The 25738-nt window shown below is 42.7% G+C and overlaps 2 protein-coding genes across 3 annotated transcripts in view; one reads left to right on the forward strand and one right to left on the reverse strand.

The window, feature by feature from the left end:
- Positions 1-4841, reverse strand: part of PTPN18 (protein tyrosine phosphatase non-receptor type 18) — a 91223-nt gene extending 86382 nt beyond the window's left edge. Inside the window, exons 1-2 of one of the 2 annotated variants that reach the window (XM_053372080.1) lie at positions 4736-4826; positions 4512-4572 (exon numbers count right to left, since the gene is read on the reverse strand). The gene's annotated coding sequence lies outside the window, so the exon portion shown is untranslated. Of the gene's footprint in view, positions 1-4511; positions 4573-4735 lie in introns of both variants that reach the window. The other variant, XM_053372078.1, reaches the window with a different exon arrangement.
- Positions 4842-5219: 378 nt separating this feature from the next.
- The window catches only part of LOC128405441 (synaptonemal complex central element protein 1-like), a 29994-nt gene continuing 9475 nt past the window's right edge, over positions 5220-25738 (forward strand). The window contains exons 1-7 of the mRNA XM_053372094.1: positions 5220-5322; positions 7960-8022; positions 9585-9644; positions 14390-14464; positions 20338-20385; positions 23014-23068; positions 23656-23745. Of these exons, the coding sequence (XP_053228069.1) occupies positions 5304-5322; positions 7960-8022; positions 9585-9644; positions 14390-14464; positions 20338-20385; positions 23014-23068; positions 23656-23745 (410 nt within the window). The 5' untranslated portion in view covers positions 5220-5303. The remainder of the gene's footprint in view (positions 5323-7959; positions 8023-9584; positions 9645-14389; positions 14465-20337; positions 20386-23013; positions 23069-23655; positions 23746-25738) is intronic.

Here is a 25738-nt window from a genome sequence, read left to right on the forward strand (position 1 = left end):
AATTTTATTAGCTTTTACATCGCTATTATTTCAGGAGTCTATATTTCTATTTAAAAATTGTCAATGAGAAGATCACAGCTAACAAGGGATGGTATTTTTTGCATGGGATTGCTGATTGCTATGCAAACATTCAGTTCACTTACAACGTTGCAGTAATTTTGTATGGATGATCAGGTATAAAACCATTACCAGCATGTGAATCTGCACTGGGCAAGCTTGAGCTGCAGTGTAGATCCCCAACATGTGTTTTTCACAAATGGAGCTATGGCTCTTCTCCCAAGAAAAACCTAAGAAACCTATGAGATGGCTATGGCTCAGCATTGACAGCACAGACAGACAGCAGACTTAGTAAAAAAAGTTTGTATTCCATGTAACACATCTGTATGGCTTCGTTGGATAAGAGCAATTCAGTTTCTTGCTCCCATTTCTTCAGATTGTCTGAGAAACTTTCAGATGCCCCATTGGCCATATCAGTAGACCTATGCAATGTGTGGGGAACCTTTGGCCCTCCAGATGTTGCTGTACTACAACTCCCATCTTCCCTGGCCATTGGCCATGCTTACTAGGGCTGCTGGGAATTGTAGTTCAGCAACATTTGGAGGGCCGAATGTTCTGGCCTATATGCAGAGAGCTGTGTGGACTGTAGCTCTTCTAAAATATTTTGAGGGACAACAGCCTTACATTGTTGGCTGCAGTTCTAATCTTGGTAGCTCAGATGTGTGATGCACTTCAGTTTATGGTGGTCCATGCAGTCAAACCACTGTGTAATCTCTGTCTGCATGGCTGACTTCCTGCAGTGTGGAGATGCTCCTGCTCTTAGAAATTCTCTTAATACACCTTGGTGTCTGCTTTAAGAAGCTTGCATCCTTGATTTGCCTTGAATATAAAATTCAAATGGCTGAGTCAAACTAGGGTTATACATTTTTTTAAAAAAAGGATTCTCTCCCTCAATATGTACAATACAAAGGTAATAGAAGTGTCCTTAGTACTCATTTTCCTTTGTCACAGAGCCTGTTCCACAGAGTTCAACAGGATAATCCTGAAAAGAATCCGATTGTGTCTTGGTCTTCACAAAAGGAATACTGTACTACCTTGTAACTTACCTAACTTTATTTTGGGGATTAGAGAAAGACAGGCCAATCATAACTAAATCCAGACAAGACTAAAGTAATCATATTGGCAGGTGTTGTGACTTGAAAGGGCCCTGACCTCCAATTCTGATAGAATATGGCCCATTTTAGTCTCTTAGACTCTTTGTCCCGGAGTGATCATGGATCCATCACTGGAATATCCAGGTATCTGTGGTGGTGCTTTCCACCAGGCCCTCTTGCTGAAGAAGCTGTGACTTGGTCTGACAGGTGCAGATCTACTGAATGTCATTCATGACTTCAGAGCTTCAAGGCTAGCCTAACTAAAAATGTGCTTTATGTAGTGTTGCCTTTCCTGACCGTGTGGAGACTTCGGAGCTTCAGCCCACTGGGACATCGCTGCTGCCATGAGTGTTGGAAGGAAGACCTGTTCCTTGCAAGGCCCTTTCCATCTGGCCTAGGGGACAGGGACCAGACTCACCCTGCTCAACATAAGAGACTCCTGGGAGGACGGAGGGACATTGCCCTGCTGTGAGTCCAGACTCACTGGAACAAACTCCGGTTGGGGCAAATGTCAAAAATGCTTTTAAATGTTTTAAAATAGTTTTTAATCTGTGGCATTTTAAATGTTTTGTTGTTTTTGTTTTTTTACTCTGTTGGGGATGGGATAAACGTTTAGTTGGGGCTGGGGATTAGTTTATTTTAGTATAAATGGTTTTTTAAAAATTAGTTTCTACTGTCTTACTCGGGTCGGCAAGGTTTACCTCACCTGTGCTGGTTCACTCCAGCAGAGATCCCTCCATGGGCCAGATCGCACGCACACGATTTCCAGCATCTTTGTCTACGCAGACATGATTTCTGGTGCCGCAGAATTGAGTCCCCTCACCTCACTGGTTTAGCGCAGTGCATGGGACTCGCCAAGCAGGCGGCTCGTGGGCCAGTTAAACAACCCCTATGGGCTGTTTGTGACCCATGGGGTTGCTGACCCCTGGTCTTACTGGTTTATTGTATAGTTTGTATTTTGTTCTGAAGGGGAGAGGGTCAGGGCTGCTTGGGAGTGGGCCCCAGCCAACAGAATGGCTCGGGCAGTTTCCACAGGGGACATCCCATCTCAGTGATCACGGGTAGGTGGAGGAGTTACGCTAAGACCAGACCATGTCATTTCCATGGAGGCAGGTTTAGTCATTGTTTGAAGACTATCCCTGCCTCGGTTTCTGGTCTTGACCGGAAGGATACTGGAATCAACAAGGGAGACCCACATAACCGTAAGGCGCTGCTGTGCAATACTAGGTCAATGATTCATAAGACCACTGCCATCCATGATCGTGGATGGAGGACTTGACCTGGCATGTGTAACAGAGACTTGGTTGGACGAGGCGTATGGTCCTGTTCTTGCTACTGCTTGTCCACCAGGTTTCTCTTATGCACAGCAACCCAGGTCATGTGGGTGGTGAGGGGGGATGCAGGGGGGAGGGGGGTGCAGTCATTAGCTTGCACCAGGCGTCCTAATGGGAAGACCCAGTTCTCTGAGTGCATGTTCTGGAAGTTGGGCAATAGGGGCAGTACAGGATTCCTTTTGGTGTACCGACCTCCCCGCTGCACCAAGGATTCCCTGCCTGAGCTGCTTTTGGTCGTGGTGGATGTTATCCTGGAGACACCTAGTTTGGTTGTCCTAGGGGATTTTAACATCCATGCCAACACGACCTTACAAGGAACCGCTCAGGACTTCATGGAAAGCATGGCCTCAATAGGGCTGTCCCTGAATAAGTTTGGCCCAGAATGCTGCAGCGAGGCTCCTCACGGGGTCTCTGCCATGGGAGCATATTCACCCAGTGCTTTTCCAGCTGCACTGACTCCCGGTGGAGTACAGGGTCAAATTTAAGGTGCTGCTTTTGACCTTTAAAGCCCTTCACGGCCTAGGACCCTTGTACCTATGGGACCGCCTCTTCCGGTATGCCCCACGGAGAGCCTCAAGGTCCATAAATAGCAACACCCTAGTGGTCCTGGGCCCTAAGGAAGTTAGATTAGCTTCAACCTCCCATCAGATGTCAAAGCGATAAATAACTACCTGACATTCAGAAGACATCTGAAGGTAGCCCTGTTCAGGGAAGTTTTTAATATGTGACATTTTAGTGTATTTTTCATCTTTGTTGGAAGCCACCCAGAGTGGCTGGGGAAACCCAGCCAGATGGTTGGGGTACAAATAATAAATTATTATTATTATTATTATTATTATTATTATTATTATTATTATTATTTATTATCAACCAGAGCCAGGGCCTTTTCAACTCTGGCTCCGGCCTGGTGGAACGCTCTGCCTCATGAGACCAGGGCCCTGCAGGGCCTGTAAGACAGAGTGGTTCCGCCTGGCCTTTGGCTTGGAGCCAATTTGATTCCCTCCCCCTCTTTCTTTTTTCTTTTCCCTTTGTCCTCCTGTGATGAGGCTACATTTTAATATTTTTATGTTTCAATATTTTAATGTTGTATTTTAATCTTGTTTTTAAGTTGTATTCATTCAACTTGTTTTTATTATTGCTTGTTAGCTGCCCTGAGCTTGGCCTTGGCTGGGGAGGGTGGGGTATAAATTAAAAATTATTATTATTATTATTATTATTATTATTATTATTATTATTATTATTACTACTACTACTACTACTACTATTATTATTATTATTATTATTATTATTATTATTATACCCGAAAGAGCGTCTCCACTCCCCTCATCCACCCTGGACTTTGAGGTCCATCTCTGAGGGCCTTCTGATGGTTCCCTCACTGCGAGAAGTGAAGCTACAAAGAACCAGGCAGAGGGCCTCCTCGGTGGTGGCGCCCGCCCTATGGAATGCTCTCCCATCAGATGTCAAGGAAATAAACAACCAGCTGACTTTTAGAAGACATCTGAAGGCAGCCCTGTTTAGGGAAGTTTTTAATGTTTGATGTTTTATCGTGTTTTCAATATTCTGTTGGGAGCAGCCCAGAGTGGTTGGGAAAACCCAGCCAGATGGGCAGGGTATAAATAATAAATTATAATAGTTATTATTATTCTAAAATGGGAAAGAGGCTGCTGTTAGGGATCCAGTGTCTGCTCCGTCAGCTTGTTATTTGGCAAGCTCAGTTCAAGGAGCCAGTGGCTATCCACAATGGCATAAATAATAAACAGTTTGTGCCATATCTTCAGCCTAATGCTCCACCGTGGCCTTTAAGAAGCATTCCCCTTTGAGTTCAGATACATCACCTGTGCTCCAAATCAGGTCTGGGCACAATGAGGGGGTTTTTTTGGTGGCTGCCCTTCAGAAGTAGAGCTCTGTCTGCCTAGAGGCCTGTTAAAGTCTGGACATCTGTGTCTTCTGGAAGCAGTGCAATACATTTTAAAATTCAAGCTGGCTTTGAGTAGGGATAGAGAGGTAAACTAGAATAATTTACAGCACAATTTCAGCTATGTTTCTTCAGAAGCAAGTCCGACTGAACTCAACGGGGGTTCCACCTAGTAAGAGGGGTTAGGGTTGGTTCCATAGTTCTTTTTCAATGAATCATTTATTGTGTTTGACTAAAAGCCATTACAAATCCAGTTACAAAACCAGCAAATCCAATAAAACCTATTAGGAAAGATCCAGAAATAAACAACCATTTAAATAGTTGCCTCTGACCTGCTCAGATCTCTGTTTCACGGTGGTTTCTTCAGCTGTGTAAAGAGGCAATGATGTCTTTAGCACTATTGCAGGTGGCCAACTCCTTCCTTTTGTCACCTGTTCACTGATTCTGTACACTTTAGAAAGGCTGGTGGATGGGAAGGTGGCCTGTTCAAATCCTGCCAGCCAGATCACAGTATTTCACATTGGCGGGCTCTGATACCCCTGAGGAATGAGCTGAGCGGTTGAGAATAGCCGGGCTGTGTGGGAAGGTGTCATTGAAGGAGCCTAATAGAGACCTGGGACCAGAGTCACAGTTCCTCCTCTCCTTGTCATGCACATGTTTGAAGCCCTTTTTTTGAGAAGTGTATATTTGGGCCTGGTTCTTGCTGGGGTTGCAGAGTCATGGTTGCTGTGAACCCAAAAGTTTGCTTTCCTTTGGGGTGGGACCCCTGAGGCTGGCTGTTTCTGAAGAACAGGGAGAAGCAAAAGGGGCAGTTGAGAAAGGGCGGGCCAAGTCCAAGGTTCTGGAGCGCCAGACCAGGCTGGAAGCAGCGGCTGCTGCAAGAGGAACGAGGGAACCGTGATGGAGGGAAATGATCCAGGTGAGAGAGGCGACTGTGGAGGAGAACCCAGCACTCCCAAATACTTTGCTAGCTTGAACATGGAGGGGAGAGGGAAGGCAAGGAGATCTCAGAGTCACCTGTGAGAAGAAACAGGAGGGAGGGAAGGATGGGCAGCAAGACCAAAATGCGCTCAAGAATAACTGGCCTGGCCACCCCTTCCATAAAACAGCCCCCACCCCAAAAGCCCCTCCATTGAAAAACTTTAAAATGGGGAGAGGGCCTTGACAGGTACCAAGCCGGCTGAGGGACGGAGGAGGCTGCCAGGATCACAGGGACACTTTGTTTGTTTACCACTTGATTGTAAAAAAAGAAACAAACCCTCAAAACGGTTTACAAAAAGATAAGCCAATATAATCAGAATAAATTTACAACCCTACTTTAAAACATACAAGAGTTGAAATACGAAAGCAGTTTAAAATTACCTCAGCTTTCTAAGTATCCACGTAGGCCTGTTGTAACAGGATTGATTTTAGCAGGCGCTGAAAACCATGTTGGGTATGCCAGAGCTAAATGGTCACATTTCCCTTACAAAGCTCAGCAGCTCTATCAAACCTTCATATTTTTCTCTCCACAGTGAGTTTTCCTTAAATAAGAAAAAGGGGAAAAGGAAAAGCTTAGGCTTAGTGTTGGGCAATGAGAAGCTGGTTAACACATGGAAATAAACAACCATCATTTCCCTCCTGAGCTCTGGGAAACTGCCCTCTGAATCCTTAAGATTTTGCTCTGCATCCATAAAACTTTATGTGGAGTCTTCCAAACATGCAAGAAAAATGGGTGCAAAACATGGCCAGAAAGGCCATCAGCTAAGGGATAAAGGGCAGGTTCCCCTCAAATGTGAAGAACAAACAGCACACTTAAAAAAGAAAGAAAGCATAACAAAAAATACAGAAGAATAAGAACAAAACAGGGTGGAATACAGACCAGCAACATACTTTCTCATTATCTTTACACAGCCCAAGGAAAAGTATCTCTTCAACTATGAATAGCATATTTTTTGTGAAGAAAAAACAGCTTTGGCTAGGAATGCTTTTTGAAGGGAGAAGCAGCACAGTGTTCAACCTTTCCTTGCCAGTTTCCAAGGAAAATAGACTGAGTGGTTTTCAGCAAAGGCTGACTCTGAGTAGACTCATTGAAATTAATTGACCTAACTAAGTAATGATTATTAATTTCAGTGAGTCTACTCAGAGTAAGCCTTTGTTGAATACCACCCACTGTAACCTGCGAGCTAAACATAAACTTGTCAGCTATGTTCCCACCTGCAGAACACAGCAGCTAGATCTGTACAGATAGCAGCTAAACCGTCTTGGAAGGATATGGAGTTGATAATCCAGCTCTTATGAATATATATCTTACCAAGGAATATACATCCTGTCTTCTAATGGTGCAATGGATGCAGAAGTAGCTTTCTTTGAATTAGGGAGGCTTACTTTTCAGTGGGGGAGTACAGGATTGCTGCCTAACCCATAATGTATACTCCTTTTAAAACAAAATTATTTATTTATGAAATAAGTAACATAATAAAAGCAGAAAAACAAAAGCTTAGCCATCAAAAAATCTGTAAAGATTGGCGGAATCCTAAATATATTTAAAAGCCCAAGTGAGAAGGATATACTTCACTTAACATCTGGAAGATAACCATGACAGGTGAACAAATCTCAGGAGGGAGTTCTACCGTTTGGGCAGTTCTCTCGTATCCCACCTGTCTAACCTTGGCAGGTGTTTCACATCTACATTTGTTGTTGTTGTTACAATTGATTTATTAATTGCCTTCTAAACTACTGTCTCAAGGTGATTTGCACATAAAATAATTAAAAACATTTAAAAACACAAAACCAAATATTTTAAAACCAAGACTAAAACCGTAACAAGTGGATATCTGCAGTAACGATTCATTTATCTAGCTATGAAAGAAAGCCTGTCTGAAGAGCTCAGTTGCTGAGAATCTTGGCATTCTAGTAAATTTGAAAACTTGTTATTAGAATTTCTATCACCCTTTCCATGTGCAAAATGTTGTATAGTCTTGTTTTCCTCTTAATAACCATGTGAAAAAAGATCACTGCTGTTCCCTTTTCAGATGTAGAATTGAGGATGAGAGAATAACTGTTCCATAAAAAGCAAGCTAAAGGATGTGGGTGGTGATGTGGTCTAAACCACAGAGCCTAGGGCTTGCCGATCGGAAGGTCAGCAGTTTGAATCCCCGCGACGGGGTGAGCTCCCGTTGTTCGGTCCCGGCTCCTGCCTACTAGCAGTTCAAAAGCACGTCAAGTGCAAGTAGATAAATAGGTACCCCTCCGGCGGGAAGGTAAATGGCGTTTCTGTGCGCTGCTCTGGTTTGCCAGAAGTGGCTTAGTCATGCTGGCCACATGACCCAGAAAAACTGTCTGCAAACAAACGCCGGCTCCCTCGGCTAGTAAAGCAAGATGAGCGTCGTTCACGACTGGACTTAACTGTCAGGGGTCCCTTTACATTTACAAAGGAAGCTGCAGAAGGCCTCAGTGGCCCCTGGGTTTTCACGTGGCTGACTTAACATCTTCTTTTGTGACTGACCTTATGTGGTGGATGCTGAGTTATGGCAACATCTAGACAATTCTGTGTTTGCTTTTGTTCTCTCTCCAGATCCCTGGGACTTTGCAACGAAAATGGAAGAGATTCTGTCACTTGTGAAACAAATGCAGAATGGTATTTTGAATCTATACACCAAATGGTTAGAAGGAAATAACCAGGAACTAAGCATCCAAGTAGAGAACGGGGCATGCAGATGATAACAGCAAAGTGTATAAAGGGTTGCTGGGAACTGGAACAGTTAATTTTATCCGCTCTTAGTACCAGAAAAGCTGGGAAACACCTTTAAAGGGATGGATTTCTGACTTTTCTTTGTAGTAATTGATATTTACATTTGTTGTAATTTGTTGATCTAGTCATGTCCAGACCATACATTTAAAGCACTTTTATACCTCTTTAACAGGCATGACTTTCCTGGGAACTGTTGTTTTCCCCTTGCTAGAGCTACAATTCCCAGCACCCACAACAAGCTACAGTTGCCAGGGTTGCCTGTACCAGGAGTCGGCAAGGTTTACCTTGCCTGGGGCAGTTCACTCCTGCCGAGATTGCTCTGTGGGCTGGATCACATCTGTGCAGAAGCGATTTCCGGCGTCTGCGTCTGTGCAGACGCGATTTCCGGCGCTGTGGAAGCGAGTCTCTGTGCTGCACTGGTGTAGCGCAGCGTGCGGGGGACTCGCTGAGCGGGCAGCTCGGTTCAGGGGGAGCTCAGGGGCTGTTTAAACAACCTGTGGGCTGCTTGTGGTCCATGGGCTGCAGGTTGCCGACCCCTGGTATACAGTAGTATGTTTCCATGCCCTCCAGATGTTTCCATGCCCTCCAGGAGATGAAATACACATTGCATCATTTCTTCTGTGCTTCTCGGTGGGGCATAAAAAATATGTGGTTAATATATATACTGTACATAGTGACTTCATTACTCTGTAGAAGTTGGGGTGGACAAACCTGGGGAATCCATTAAAAGAAACGGTGAGTGGTGTGGAGGCCATAAATAGAGAGAGAGAGAGAGAGAGAGACAGAGACAGAGACAGAGAGACAGATAGACAGACATAGGGTTGGCACTTACACATGGCCAAAAAAGAGCAAAAGAGGACACTAATTTCATACACTAATGTATATGTATAAATGGCAATTTATTAAATAATTACTAAGCTTTATATAGAATTACGGTACACCTTGCCATAGTGGGGAAGACTGACCACATGAGATGTGTCCTGGCTCAGTCTGTTGCCCAGGTTAGAGGGACACCTCTTGGCTGGCAACTTCTAGACCCCTCCTGCTCCCCCTTTTTTGAGTTCTTTCTCTTTAGAAGTTTGATTGGAGAGCCCTTCAAATAGGACTATACCTAGTCGATAGGATACATGACCACCTAGAGGCAGCATGGACATGACCTGAAGCTGCAAGGGGAGGGAAAAGTGGAAGAGTTGAGGAAAAAATGTTTGTGAGGAGGGGATTTTGAAGGAAGAAAACTGTCCTAACAGAGGCTGCATGAGGAAACATAAAACACAGCATCAAGGCTTGTGAGCTATGTCATGCTGTTCAATATAATCATATGATGATATACAGGTTAATAGTTATAGTGAATTCATACAATTAGGATGTTTTAAAATAATCACTATTCTGTTAGTAATTAGCATAGTTAAGAATCTGGTTAAAGGTAAGATTTCTTCTCCCTTTTGTAGTGGAAATTCTGGAGCCAAAAGTTGAAGAGCTAGTAAAAAGGATCAATAAACTGCAGCAAGGTAAGAAGAGTGCAAAGAGGCAGCAATGGTTATTCAGAATCTTTTGCAGAGCAAGGTGTACCCTTGTGCAAAGGATGCCAAGTCAGGCTCCTTTGACTTGAAAAGGCAGGACTTTCTAAGGTGTGGCTCCCAAAGAGAAAGAAGAAGAAGAAGAATATCATTTATTACGGCCATAGGCCCATACAGGTAAAAACAACACATAAATGACAGTTTGTGCCGTAAGGAGAAAAAAAAACGATCGCTAAAACACCACTATAACAATAAAATACTATAAAATGGAAAGGCATGCTACGCCTTAATTAGCTTGTAGAGCTCCTTGGCGTCGCTTTTGGGAAAGGACAGCAACTAGGAACCTAGCCACCTTCAGGGTTGTGTGGGTATCCTTGTCCTGCAAGATTTGGGCAAGGTGGAATTTTGGTGGGGTACCCTCTAGTTTCTGTATGATTGATCCCAACAAATTTGCCCGTGGCACATTAAACAAGGGGCAAGTGAACATAATGTGCTGGAGCGACTCCGGCGTCACCTTATCACATTCGCACACGGCGGGGGCTTGGCCCTTTGAGAACCTATGTCTCAGGACATTAGAGGGAAAAACGTTAAACCTCGCTTTGGTGAAGGCCAGTCTATGGGCAACAGTCGAAAGGGAGGAGAGGTATGATGGAACGCAGTAAGTTAAAGTGATACCAATGTTCTGGGGCGAACAAACACCTCCCCCCAGCATATAATTTCGCTGTAAATCGATGTCATCCAGTCTTTGGCGGATCAGTCTCTGAGCAGTGATTTGGTCTAGTTTTAGGGAATCTGAGGGAGAGATTCCATAACTCAGGAGTTTGGCATGAATTCTACTAGTCCAAAGGCTAGAGAATTCATCTCGCCATAAGCATTGGGCAAGGTAATGGTTTGGTAATCTATGCCACAATGATAACCAGTAATTGAAGACTTGCTTCCACAGGCAAGTTTCTAAGGATGCGACCTTCAATTCTAGTCGCATGGCTGCGTTGCTTACGCACAGGGGGAGCATTAGGAGCCGACGTAGGAATTGGCTTTGCAGAGTCTCAAGGGGAGCGAGATCTGTCATCACGGCCCAGAGCGGGGCAGCATAAGCAAGCACGGCAACCACTTTTGCCTTGAACACCTTTAGGGCCGAGGGAACATGCAAAGCTCCGTCCGAAAAGAAGAATCGGAGGAGCGCATATGACAAGGTTTTGGCCTTATTAAGTAGGTGTTGAATGTGAGCTTTCCACCCCAAATTGTATTGAAAAATAACTCCTAGGTATTGAAATTTTAGGACTTGCTCTATTTTTGCCCCACCAAGCTTCCATTTGTATAATCTCCGGCTTCTGGAGAAGATCAGGATCTTGGACTTGGCATGGTTGATGGTTAATTGATTGAGTTGACAATACGTGGCAAAGATCTTCAGAGCTCTGTTTAGTCCAACACGTGTATAAGATAGAATTACCGCGTCGTCCGCATATAAAAGGAGTGGGCAGCGGTAATCCGCTAGTCTAGGCGCGTGTGTACTTGGAGATGAGTTGACTAGGGGTGCTCGCATGTCGCTGATGAATAGGTTGAATAGGCAGGGAGCCAATATACATCCTTGGCGCACTCCCTTGTTTATTGGTATCGAATTTGTAAGGTCGCCCGCTGGAGTGAATCTCACTCTGGCAAGGGTACCTTCGTGGAGCTGGCTTATGAGCCATAAGAGTCTTCTATCAATGCCCTGTTTCGCAAGTTTCTCCCAAAGAATATTTCTAGGAACGCTGTCAAAGGCTGCCTTTAGATCTAAGAAGGCAGCACAGAGGTAGCCCCGGGGGGGGGGGAGGAGTACTTCCGAGCCAGATGATAAAGAACTATCGCATGATCGGTTGTGGAGCGTTTAGTTCTGAACCCTGCTTGTTCATGGCCAATCTGGTTAGTCTCATCTACCCATCGCAATAATTTAGTCATCAAAAAGCTGGCATAAATTTTCCCTATGATCGAAAGGAGGCTGATGTTACGGTAGTTTTCCGGCTCCGTTGGAGAACCTTTTTTATGAATTGGTACAATAATGGCCTCCTTCCATGTTTTGGGGATGAGACCGGAAAATGAAAATGCAAGAGTCCACTAAGTGGCACAAAAGCAGTTTCAGTATTTAAGTATTTCTGAAAGCCTCTGTTTTTGCCTCTCTCTCAATACTGTTTCTGAATGCATGACTCCCATCACCTTTCTGGGCCTGTTCCTGGGGTTGTTATGTTGGTGGTTGCAAGCACCACAGTACCCCCAACTCCTTCCTTGATGCCTAGTAAGACCCCCTGCTCCATTAAATACAGGCCTCCAGCCACCCTGCCCTCCTCTGTCCCTAGCATACACCAGTGCTTGCATGACAAACCACACCTGTTTAAATTCCCTCTTCTACTCAACTCTCAAAAGGTTCAGGAATCCTGTCATCTTCTGCATCTGGTGGCCCTAGTTTTGGAGATGAAAAAGTGTTTGTGAAGGAAGGCGTTTTTGAGTGAGCCATTGGTGGGGGGTGTGCTTGAGTGGCTGCTAGTGTGGTTTGGAGACTTTGTAATAATGAATTGTGATAATGAATGGATTACACTGGGCAACAATTTTTTACTTTTTGAATGTTGTCTAGATTTCTACAACTGATTTAGGGTATTTTTGCACTGCTGAATCAGGAAATGGCATCCGTTTCTCTCCATCAGGTCAGGTTTACTGTAAACTGAATGGTGGGCATTGATAAAGGTAAGTACACGTAAATTGCATGTTGCTTCACCATTTTTCAAACTTCAGGGCTTGAACTTCCGTTTCTTGGAACTCCTGGAATGCTCAGCGGCAGGGAGGTCTCTCTTCAGAGCCCATCAGTAGTCAGCCATCATGACTGTGTCCCAGCAACCCTGATACCTGGTCTCCATCTCTTTCATGTCCTGATGGAATCTCTCCCCCTGCTCGTCACTCATTGAACCCAGGTTCTCAGGAAACCGGTCCATATGTGAAAATAGGTAGTGCATCTTGATGCTCATGTTGCAGCCCAGGTTTCTGAAAGCAGTCAGCATGTTGTTGACAGGTTCTGCGTAGTTTCTGGCCTTATTGTTGCCAAGAAATTTCTTCACTACCAGAACAAATGCCTTCCACGCTTCCAGTTCCACTTCATTCATTGAGTTTCTGAACTCTGAATCTCTGATGAGCTGATGGATCTGAGGACCGTCAAAGATGCCAGTTTTCAACTTCTCCATGGTCAATCCTGGAAAAGTCTGGCACAAGTAAGTGAAGCAGTCACCATCCTTGTCCAGAGCCTTGGTGAACTGCTTGATTAAGCCGAGCTTGATGTGCAGTAGTGGGAAGAGTATTCTGTCTCTGTCTACCAGAGGGTCGTTGATGACGTTCCTTTCTTTGCAAGGCACCAATTCCTCCCGCACAGGCCAGTTCTTCTTCGTGTAATGCTGAGCACGGTCCCTACTATCCCACATGCACAGAAAACATGGGTACTTGGTGAAGCCAGACTGTTGTCCCAACAAAAAGTTCACCATCTTCAGGTCAACACAAATAAACCACTTATGCTGATCATGACCAATTTTCTCCAGCACATACTTCACCGCTTCATAGTTCTCCTTCAGTGTACTCGAGTGAGCCAGGGGTATAGAGGCAAACTGGTTGCCGTTGTGTAGCAGAACACATTTCAGTGATCACTTGCTGCTGTCAATGAACAGTCTCCAATCTATGGGTTCGTACTGTGGCACTCCAAGCTTGAGCAGAAGCTGTGCAATATCTGCACAGTACACCAAGTCCTTCTCTTCCGAGAAAAAACGGAGGTACTCTTGATGCCTGTTGCGGAAGAAGCTGATGTGAGCACTGTCAGAGAGGAGGATTTTTTCCTTCAATCTGGATGCCAACAGTTCGGCAGAGTCCTTTGACGAGCTGAGGTCGCGAACTAGATCATTCAACTCCTTTTGGGAAAATGGATGTGGAGCATCATCTTCAAGAACCACTTCTTCTTCTTCATGTCCTTCAACACTGGAGGCATCTTCGTCACTAATGTCAGGAAGTTCTCCGAAGATAGGAACTGGAATTTCATCACAATATGCTACAGGACGATGTGCTGATTGAAGATCAGGATACTTGAGGCTGCTCCTGTTATTTCTGTTGATCCCACCAATTTATGGAGCCGCACCAATTTATGGAAGATTTCGAGGTTTTATGACTTCAAACTGATCCCTTTTCGACATAATCACCCAGAACTATCGGACCTGAATACTTCTTGTCATTAAAATAATCATTTCCAATCAAAACAATTATTCGACATGGCATTTTACCCCCACCAACTTCTTCTAAAATGCTCCACACAAGTGTACATGTGAACAAAAACGTAAAAAACAACATGTGGCCATAGCTCAAAAACTTGACCTGATTGAGCAAAACCAATGTGATTTTTGGATTCAGCGCATCAGATTCATCCTAAATCAGCAGAAAAAACGCAGACAACAAATTTGTTGTTGACCTGTGTTATAATAGTAAATTTTATCTTATTTTGGCTTATATTGACTATTATGTTGAGGAGTCAAAGAGGATGATGCCAGTTGGGAGGATCTGAGGTCTAGTTGCAGAGGAGGGTGTTCTCTTGTACAAGTGTAAATCCTTTCAATGATGGGACTCCTTAGTGGGAGCCAGCCCACTGGTTTTAGTTGTTCTCCATTCATTATTTACTCTTTAGTGCTTATTCTTAGTCCTCTGTAGTGTGTATATCTGGGTGTGTTTTTTTCCAGCCAAGAAGATATTAAGCGAGGAGCTCTCTGAGGCAAATGAGCATAGCAAGACACTGCAAAGGGAACTGGAAATATGTAGGTAACTTTAGCACCATGTGACAAACATGGACTATATGAAGCATTGAGGGAATGCTCACTGAACTGCTTGACCTGAATAATTCAAGCACTTCTCTTATTCCAATTTGTATTTTAAGTCTTGATTGTGATTCAGTTGCACCATGTAGCTGTTTTTCTGACTATGGACAACACACAGATTTAATCTGAAAGTTTTGCTCTAGACATAAAAGCTCTTTTTCAGAGGAGCACTGGTGTGTGAATTGAGAACAACTCTACTGAAAACAACACATTGTATTTCAATAAGCCTCATTCTATACCTAGCAGGATTCTATTCTTTCCCTGGCCACTGGTGCATTAGCACCACCACAATTTAAGAATGGTTGATTACATTTAAAGGGTACTGTGGCTGAGGTTCCAGGTTTTCACTGCTTAGATTATGCTGCTCTGCTTCAAATGCATTGGGGGGGGGGGATGCTGGTGACTACTGCTGCCACCAGATTTAATATATAACAGGTTTCTAGTTTTCTCTTCCACCAGCAGCAATATTTAGTCCATGGGTAGGCAAACTTGGGCTGGATCCGGCCCAATTGCCTTCTAAATCTGGCCTGTGGACGGTCTGGGAATCAGCGTGTTTTTACATGAGTAGAATGTGTGCTTTTATTTAAAATGCATGTCTGGGTTATTTGTTTGGCATAGGAATTCATTCACTCCCCCCCCCCAAATATAGTTTCCCCCCCCCCAAGGTCTGAGGAACAGTGGACTGGCCCCTGTTGGAAAAGTTTGCTGGCCTCTGATTTAGTCAATGGCGGAGTGTAGGTAAATAGCGCACGGGCCAAAGGGGCGGTGCACGGAGGGAGGCTGCGGTGGCACTGGCACACTCGTGTGCCCCAGTCCTGGAAGTGGGCCAACTCTCCTCTCTCGGCCGGAGCTTCCTCACGCGCCACAGCCTCTCTCCGCCCTCCGGGTCAGGCTTGGCCTGGGGACAGAGAAACAATGGCCGGGCAGGCCAGGCACTGCAGCCGCTCCCTGCCCCTGGGATTGACCTTGGGAAGGGGGAGCTGCAACGACGCGCCAGGCGTGGGTGGGACACACAGAGGGTGATCGATCTTCACCTTCCGTGCTCTCCAGCCCCCGCTGCTGGCAGGGCGCGAGGTATCTGAGGGGGCACCTGGTTTCCGCCTCCCATATTGTGCACCCTTGGCTACGGTCCCCATACCCCTCCCGTTACGCCACTGTATTTAGTAGCTGTGTGTGCTTTAGTGTGTGAGACTTCAGGCAAGTTGATGTCAGGCATTCTTTTAGATATGCCAGTGTTGAGAATAAGCTTACTGAAATTTTGCCCAGGTTGTGCCCAAAGCTCCCTATTACTCTAGTTAACACTATTCATAATCTAAGAATATAGAGGTCAAAGGTTATTCTGTGCAAGATCTATATTTTTGCTAGATCTGTCAAGCTGGGTTTTGGGATGATATACATACATTTTAAAAAGGATGACCAAACCTCTAGCTTAAAGCAAACTACAGCTGAAATTATTGGGCGGAAATTCTTGCGTGTATGTTGTTGTTGCTCCTGCTGCTGCTGCACTCTATTTATTTATACTTTTCAAATTTATACATTTCACTGATTTTACAATCATTTTGACATTTCAAAACTTGACTTCCTTCCCCCTCTTTCTGCTGTTCCTTAAATTTTTAATATCTTCTGCATATCCAAATTAACTTAACTTGCTCATTTATTCATCTTTTTAAAATATATACTCTTATGAAACTGCAGATTATTACAATAATCCTGCCAATGTTTCTATTTGTTTACAATTTATCTGTAAATATTCAATGAACCATTTCCATTCTTTTATAAAAAGTTTTTTTTATCTTTATTTCTTTTTTTTTAAATAATTTTTATTGGTTTTTTCCACACATAATACAAGACAATACAACACAATACAAGACATACAAACATATAAACACGTATAATTTCTTAACCTTTCATTTCTTAAGCCTTCTTTCAGCGACTTCCCCATACCTCCCCTTTCTGCATCCCTGTTATCAATCTTTTCAGCATCCCCTAATTTCAATATAATACTTTCTTTAGATCTTATTTCTCATATCCAATTGCTAATCACTGCAATTCTTTTTTACATTACCCAAAACATTTTAGCATTCATTAATTTTACAACAGTTCTTGAGATAAATTTTAAACTTCTTCCAATCTTCTTCTACCGTCTCTTTCCCTTGGTCACGGATTCTGCCGGTCATCTCAGCCAGTCCCATATAGTCTATTACCTTAGTCTGCCATTCTTCCAGTGTGGGTAGTTCTTGTGTCTTCCAATACTTCGCTAATAGTACTCTTGCTGCTGTTGTAGCGTACATAAAAAACGTCCTATCTTTCCTTGACACCAATTGGCCTACCATGCCCAGGAGGAAGGCTTCTGGTTTCTTCACGAACGTGCATTTAAGCACCTTTTTCATTTCATTATAAATCATTTCCCAGAATACCTTGATCCTTGGGCACGTCCACCAAAGGTGGTAGAAAGTACCTTCAGTTTCCTTACATTTCCAACATTTATTATCGGGCGTATGATAAATTTTTGCAAGCTTGACTGGGGTCATGTACCACCTATAAATCATTTTCATAATGTTCTCTCTCAAGGCATTACATGCCGTAAACTTTATACCGGTGGTCCATAACTGTTCCCAGTCAGCAAACATAATGTTATGACCAATGTCTTGTGCCCATTTAATCATAGCTGATTTAACCGTCTCATCCTGTGTATTCCATTTCAACAGCAGGTTATACATTCTTGACAAGTTCTTAGTATTGGGTTCCAATAACTCTGTTTCTAATTTTGACCTCTCCACCTGGAAGCCAATTTTCCTGTCCTGTTTGAAGACTTCATTTATCTGATAGTAATGCAACCAGTCTCTTACTTTTGACTTCAGTTTCTCATAGCTCTGCAATTTCACTTTTCCCTCCTCCTGTTCTATAATTTCCCAGTACTTTGGCCATTTGGATTCCATATTAAGTTTTTTCACTTCCTTAGCCTCCATTGGTGACAGCCACCTGGGGGTTTTGTTTTCCAACAAATCTTTATATCGAATCCAAACCTTATACAATGCTTTCCTAACAATATGGTTCTTGAAACCTTGATGAATTTTTACCTTGTCGTACCATATATATGCATGCCAGCCAAATCTGTTGTTAAACCCTTCCAAATCCAAAATGTCTGTGTTTTCAAGAAGCAGCCAGCTTTTCAGCCAGCAAAACGCCGCTGATTCATAGTACAACTTTAAGTCCGGCAGGGCAAACCCCCCTCTTTCTTTTGCATCAGTTAATATCTTAAATTTTATTCTGGGCTTTTTGCCCTGCCAGACAAATCTAGATATGTCTTTTTGCCACTTCTTGAAACAATCCATTTTGTCTAAAATCTGCAATGTTTGAAATAAAAACAACATTCTAGGCAAGACATTCATCTTAATAACAGCAATACGGCCTAACAAGGAAAGTCTCAAATTTGACCATACTTCTAGATCTTTCTTAATTTCTGACCAGCATTTCTCATAGTTATCTTTAAATAAATTCACATTCTTAGATGTCAAATTAATCCCCAGGTATTTCACCTTCTTTGCTACCATTAACCCCGTTTCACTCTGAAACTTTTCCCTTTCAACCGCTGTTAAATTTTTGTCCAGTACTTTCGTTTTCTGTTTGTTCAACTTAAAACCTGCTACTTGACCAAATGCTTGTATTAGTTCTAAAACTCTTTTCATACTAGTGTCTGGCTCTTGTAAAGTTAAAACTAAATCATCTGCAAATGCTCTCAATTTATACTGTTTAGCTCCGACCTGAATCCCTTTAACCAGCTGGTCCTCTCTAATCATGTTTAATAAAACCTCCAGGACAGATATAAAAAGTAGTGGGGATATTGGGCATCCCTGTCGTGTCCCTTTTTCAATAGCAAATTCTTCTGTAACCACATTATTTACAATCAATTTTGCTTTTTGCTCAGAATAAATTGCACTTATACCATTCTCAAAACCTTGGCCTACCCCCATCCCTTGGAGATTCTTTTTCATAAAACTCCAAGAAATATTGTCAAAGGCTTTCTCCGCATCCACAAATATTAATACTGCCTTAGTATTAATATTAACTTCCAGTAACTCCATAATGTCTATTATATTTCTCACATTGTCTGACAAATGTCTTCCTGGAAGAAAGCCCGCTTGGTCTTTATGAATCTCCCCCACCAAAACTCTTTTCAGTCTTTTCTTCCAGTAAGCTTCACCATTTCTGCATATTCCGTAAGTTTTTGTATTCATTCTTCCTTTGCTGGAACTTCTTTTCATTTTTGGGCAAGTAGCATTCTTGCCACTGTAGTTGCATACATGAATAAGTTTCTATATAGTTTAGGTAGTTATAATTCCCAAGAGAAAAGTTTCTGGGGGGGGGGGGGTTTTACGAACATTATTTTAAACATCCTTTTCATTTTATTATATATCATTTCCCAGTAAGCCTTAACCTTACTACAAGACCACCATATATTATAAAAAGAATCTTCTTTGTCTTTACATTTCCAACACTTATTTGATTGAGATTTATACATTTTTGCCAATTTACTCGGTGTTAGATACGATCGATATTTTCATATAATTTTCTCTTAAATATGCTGTAAATTTTATATCCATATTCTACAATTGTTCCCATGCTTCCATATCTATATTATGACCAATACTTATTGCCCAATGTATCATTGAATATTTTACTTGCTCATCCTTTGTCTCCCATTCCAATAATATTTTATACATTTTAGATAGCACTTTTACATTCCATTCCAACAGGTCTCTCTCCAGTTGTGATATTAGTTCCCCAAACCCTCGTATCCTGTTTTTCTTAAATTCTTCATTCAAATGATAATTTTCCTGATAATTCCTTAATTTTTTAAAATTTATACTCTCCCTGTTGTTTTAATAAATTTCTATAAGCTGTCTACCCTTCTATCATATTCTTTACCGCTATAGCTTCCAATGGTGAGAGCCAAAGTGGTGTTTTTACCTCTAATAAATTCTTATATTTATCCCAAACTCTATACAATTTCCCCCCTAATTATATGATTTATAAATCTCTTATGAACTTTCACCTTTTCATACCATAAATAAGCGTCCCAATCATAAATATTGTCATGACTTTCTAAGTCTAGAATATGTGAATTCTCTAATGTCATCCATTCTTTCAACCAACAAAGACAGGATGCCTCATAGTATAGTCTCATATCCGGCAGGGAAAAACCTCATTCTTTTGCATCTATCAATATTTTATATTTTATTCTCGATTTTGGGGGAAATTCCTCTAAAGCATTTTCTATACTGTTCTATCGGCACTTGTGTTGGGAATAGCAGTAGATTAGAAGTCTGGTAGTTGCTGTGATTTATAGCTGGTTTTTTGAGGCCACTTTCAAAGTATCTACATAATAAAATTACCAGTAAGTTCTTAAGAACGTAAGAGCCCTGCCAAATCAGACCAAATGCCCATCTAGTCCATCATTGTGTTTGTTTTATTTATTTAAAACATTTCTAATTCTATTTATTTATCCTGCTATTTATTGCAAAAAGCATTTATATAGCAGATAAAAGTGAAATTCATATATTGAACATAAAAACAACAGAAAAAATAAAAGAGCAAATGAGAGCAACTAGTCCAGGCCTCTTTGTGGGCTATGCTGCATTGTGATTTTTTTTTTTTTAATGACCTATGTCGATGTAGTATTTTATTACAGCTTTTTATTGTTTTTTTTTTTTTACTAGGTATGCATTATTTGGGAACTTTGAGTGAATGGCTGATTATGTTATTAATAAAGAAACAAGGTAGCAGCTAAATGAGCTCTTTTCCTTTTGCAGTAAATGCTGAGAAATCAAGCCTTGAGGAAATATGGAGTGAAATGAAAGGTGACAGCAAGAAGGGGAGTTTTTTGGGGGGTCTTCAGCACAATCAACTTTTAGCACACTTCCAAAGCATCTCTGCTTTTTTTGCAGGGACAGAGTCCATTTTCTCAGTACTGGGTCTGATTATATATCCTTTATCTGAGTAAATATGAAAACTTTCCCTTAGGTAGTCCATATACTGTATTACTATTACCTTAACTGCAGTGTGTAATGTGCCTTCAAGAAGGACATAAATACCTATTGGATATTATCTGATGTATCATTAGTGAAGATCAGGGGATGTCAGTGAACTACCCATAAGTACCATGGTGCCTGCCAGTATTTTGTATGGCACCTGCAAAGGGTCTCAGTAAACATCCCTCAGAAATCTACAATACAATTGGCTCTTCCTGCTCAGTTCTTGTGTACACTGGCTCAGCCTCTCCTACATTGAACACATTCCCTTAAGTATGTCAGCATTTCGTGGGATGCCAGGACTGGACATCCACCCATCATCTGTTCTGAACAGAGGATTGGTGCAAAGAACTCCCTGTAAGGAAGACAATGATGACTGATGTAGATGCTCCCCCACAACGGATAGGGAGGCTAATGTCCACACTATTTTGTAGGAAATACATTAACTGTGACTGGTGTACACTTCTTAAATTTTTTATTGTTACATGCCACCCCAACCTCTGAGCAGTGCAAGATTCCAGGGGGGCAGGTGCTTACTCAGGGTTCGTGTTTCCTTTGACAACAAGGCACAGAGGAGACAGTGGTGTCTTTAGGATATATGGTTTATTTACACATATATACGATCTGAGTCTATGATAAAGGTGCTTATAGCAGAGGTTTTCAACCTTGGGTCCACAGCTCCCTTAACCTACTACATTCTTTCTGTGGCACCCCAATGGAGCTCAGGAGCCCAGTTATGTCACCTACAGAGCCAGCAGCCCCTCACCCTTTTTGGAACACCCTCCCTTGTGGAGTGTTCCCTTAGCTTCCTCTCCTCTCCCCTCTCCTCTTCTTGGGAGTCCTCTGGGCAGTTGTTGACGCCGTCCCTGGTCACTGAGCTGCTCATCCCACCCCCACGCCAAAGAGAGGTGCCTCCCAGAGGCACCCCTCGCCTGTGGAGCTTATAGCCAGGGCTGCTGCAATAAACAGCTGTGCAAGCCTTTGGGAGGCAGAGACATGACAGGGCATCAGAGGAGGGAGGGAAGGAAAGAGGGACAGAGGCCAATGTTGCCTGCAGCACCCAGACCATCATTCAAAGCACCCCAGGGTGCCACGGCACACTGGTTGAAAACCATTGGCTTATAGCATTGATTCTTGCTTCTCCCATCACCACAGCAGCCTTGGATCAAAAACATCACCAGCCATGGCTCAGCCTCCCTCCAGCTTGCTGCATTCTTACAGACTGCAACTATTTTTTGTCATGGACTGGCTGCATGAGGAGTGGTTGGAGGCTCCAGCTGGAGAACCCTCTAGGGAAGCCTCAGAAGAGGAAGGCTCAGGCAGGACATTGAAGACAAGTCAGGATGAAGAGGGGAGGCAGAATCATTGGATACTGAACAAGCAACAGGCATGATTGAGAGAGATGTAGGACAGGCAGCTGGAAAGGAGGTGGGGGTTGAGGCTGCAACAAATTCCTAGGAGCGGGCTGGTCCTACTGTATTCAGCTCCCCTCCTCCCTTGTCTCCAAGGGCACAGAGGGCTTTGCATGCAGAACAACAATGGGCCCAGAGGTTGCACGGCCCCCCTCCCTAACAGAGTTTAAGATTGCTGGGGAATCAGGTGGACGGGGAGGAGGCTTAAGCGGAAATAGGAGGCACAGATCATCAGTTCTGGAAACTGCTATACTGGGGCCAGTCTTGCCCGTAGGTTTTGTTTGTGTTTTGTTTCCTTGAATAAAAAAATCAACTTTTCTGCTTGTCTCAGAGTCTCTGTGCTGACCTACAGCTGAACCAGCCCTGACATTTTCCTCCAGCTCACATAATCTCCAAATGCAATCCTAAACTCAACTCTGCTTTGTCCCTGCTAACTATCTCAGAGCCCAGGGTAGCACAGAGTCTTTGCTTTCTTGATGTCCCATCTCCCTATCTTTATCTTTGTTTTCCAGCTTTGTTAAAGGCCCATCTCTCAGGCAATCTCCTGAACATGAGAAGCTGAATCCAGCTATTAAGAGTATGACTTCCAGTTTAACTCTCCAAGCATTGATTAAATTTTAACACTTAGTAAATTCAGGACTTATGGGTGTCTGGCACCCACAAACTAATAACAGTATGTTGGGTTCAACATAGCTACTCCTTCAGTTTATTTCTCATATGAGGAAGGATTGAGGCAGAACTAGTAGCTTCAAAGAGCTGTGTCAGTCAAATATAGGGATTAGCAATTAGAATCTCCAGTTGGACTTTCCTTCATCCACTCCTTGAAATGCTTCTATGAAACTATAATGCTTGTCATTAATTTAAAAGCGAGTTGCTGCTGAGAATAGTCTTTTCGACAAGATACACAATTTTTTTCTTCTCTTTGGACACTAAGAATATTATGTCAGTTGAAAGTTAGAGAACATGTATATATGGTCATGATAGAAATATTATACATAAAAAGAGTAACCAGAGTTCTAAACACTAGTATTCATCTTCCCTGTAGGGACACGACAAATTGTACAGCTGCACTGTGAAGAGACAGAAACAGAGATGCAGAGGTGAGCTGTGGTTCAACTGGGTTAGAATGAGACATCAGTCTTATTTCTGTGGTTTATCTTTATTTTGTGTGTCAGTTTTCTTAATGTTTTCCTTTTATATCCCCTCCTCCACCCCCCTGGAATTCTTCATAAACCTACTGATGTAAATAGAAACTGGGAGGAAACAAAATTAAAATACTGAAGGGTATATATGTAAAGGAAAGAGGAATACATCAAAACTTTAAAGTTGCAGTTCTAATCAGAAGGATCCATCGCCTCACTCCAGACAAGCCACAAGCTATTACCAAGGTTTGCTCTGAGTGAGACAAGCTCATGTTCAAAATATGTGCTAAGCCAAACCATGGCTTAGCCCCAGGTAGCACAATGGCAGGGAAGGAGTACAGCAACTATGATTTCTCCAGGAACCTGCACATGCACATCTGTGCTAAGCCATAGTTTGGCTTAGTGTTCTGTGAGAACTGTGTCAGTAAGTATTCTGACAGCCTGATCCTATGCATATTTAATCAGAACTTAAGTTCCACTGTGCTCATCAAAAAATTCTTAAGAGGAAGCCCAATTCTACACCTCAGCTTTATCTTGTTTATCAGGCAGCAGAAAATGAACCTAGAGCGCAAGCAGCGAATTGAAGAACTCACAGCCAAGATCCAAGAAGAGAGAGTAAAGCAAAGAGACCAGAGGTAATTATAGAATCTGGTCACAAGAGTTTTGGGTTACACTTTATTCCAATTTCAATTAATTGCAATATGTATTATTTTAGCAAGAGTGCCATAAATTTCAGTTTCTGTAGAATAAAGTTGCAATGCTTGTGGGCTGGTAGGTATTGCTGGTAGGTTTAGGACTGATAAAAAAGTACCACTTGGTTCATGTGATGACTCGATTAGAGAGAAGGTTTTGGCCTGGGATGGGGAATATGCACGTAATAAATTATGAAACAATAGGATAGGAGAGGCCTAACAGGCCAGACCAAATAGGCTGGGTGAAATCCTGACACAGTCTTTTACACAGTGAATAGAATTGATTACAAGAGGTAGTGATGGCCTCTAGCTTAAATAGCTATAAAAAGGGAGTAGCCAAATTTATACAGGACAGTCTAGCAATTGCTATTAGCCATGGCAATGACTATGCTAGATCAATGTCTTGCCTCAGTAATGGACTGGGTGATAATAAACTGAAGCTTAAGCTAGACAAGACAAAGGCACTGTTAGTAGGTGGTTCCCTAGACTGGATGGATGGGATATGATCTCCTCTGGATGAGGCTGAAGCAGGTATGTGGCTTGGGGAACTTCTTGATCTGCTGTTGATGTTTCAGGCTCAAATGGCCTGGACGATGCAGAGTGCCTTCCATCAGTTTCAACTGAGCCTCTTGGGCTTGCCGGTCGAATCCCCGCGACGGGGTGAGCTCCCGTTGCTTGGTCCCAGCTCCTGCCAACCTAGCAGTTCAAAAGCACGCCAAAAAGTGCAAGTAGATAAATAGGTACTGCTCCGGCGGGAAGGTAAACAGTGTTTCCGTGCGCTGCTCTGGTTTCAGTGTTGCGTTGCGCCAGAAGCGGCTTAACTGTCTGTGGACAAACACCAGCTCCCTCGGAATGTAAAGCAAGATGAGCACCGCAACCCCAGAGTTGTCTGTGACTGGACTTAACTGTCATGGGTCCTTTACCTTCTTTTTTTTTTTTTACCCCTATGATGACAGGGAAAGCCCAACTTCTGTTGTCTACACTCTGGTAACCTCCAGGTTGGACTACTGCAATGTGTTACGTATGGGGCTGCCTTTGAAGATGGTTCAGAAACTGCAGCTGGTGCAGAATTTGGCAGCCAGATTGCTACTGGGGCAGGACTGTCTCAACATATAACACCAATTCTAGCATGGTTCCACTGGCTGCTAGTGAGTGGATTCAATTTAAAGTGTAGTTTGGAAAATGTGGTAAACTTCTGGCTTGGCAACTACGTAAAAGACAAAAATTAAACATGGTTTCAAGTCTAGAAGTGGAAGGAAAGAACATTCATAAGCCCAATGAGATTAGAAATTGTTTTCAAAGATATTTTAAACAACTATACTCACAAGGGCCGCAGAAAGATGAGGACATAGACCAATTTCTTGAAATGTACGGATTACAAAAAATCTCTCAGGAACATAAAATTGTTTTGAATCAGAAAATAACTGAACAAGAAATAGAAGGAGCCATTCAAAAGATGCAACTGGGCAAATCTCCAGGACCAGACGGACTCACTTCCAAGTACTATAAGATGTTGAAGGAGTGGATTATACAACCAATGAAGGAAGTTTGTAACGAAATTTTGGAGGGGAAAAGGGCACCGGATTCGTGGAAAGAGGCTTACATTACACTAATACCAAAGACGGAGACAGAAAAGACTCAGCTTAAGAACTATCGTCCCATCTCGCTATTGAATGTGGATTACAAAATATTTGCTGATATTTTAGCTAACAGACTGAAGAAGGTTTTGACAGAGGTGATTCATGGGGACCAAGCGGGCTTTCTCCCGAGAAGACATTTGTCAGCTAATGTAAGGAACATAATTGACATTTTGGAAATGCTAAAAGTGAACATAAACACTAAAGCTGTCCTTATATTTGTTGATGCGGAGAAAGCTTTTGACAATATTTCTTGGAGTTTCATGAAGAAAAATCTTCAGGGGATGGGGGTAGGCCAA

This window comes from Podarcis raffonei, chromosome 17 (assembly GCF_027172205.1).
Source record: "Podarcis raffonei isolate rPodRaf1 chromosome 17, rPodRaf1.pri, whole genome shotgun sequence".
NCBI classification, from domain to species: Eukaryota; Metazoa; Chordata; class Lepidosauria; order Squamata; family Lacertidae; genus Podarcis; species Podarcis raffonei.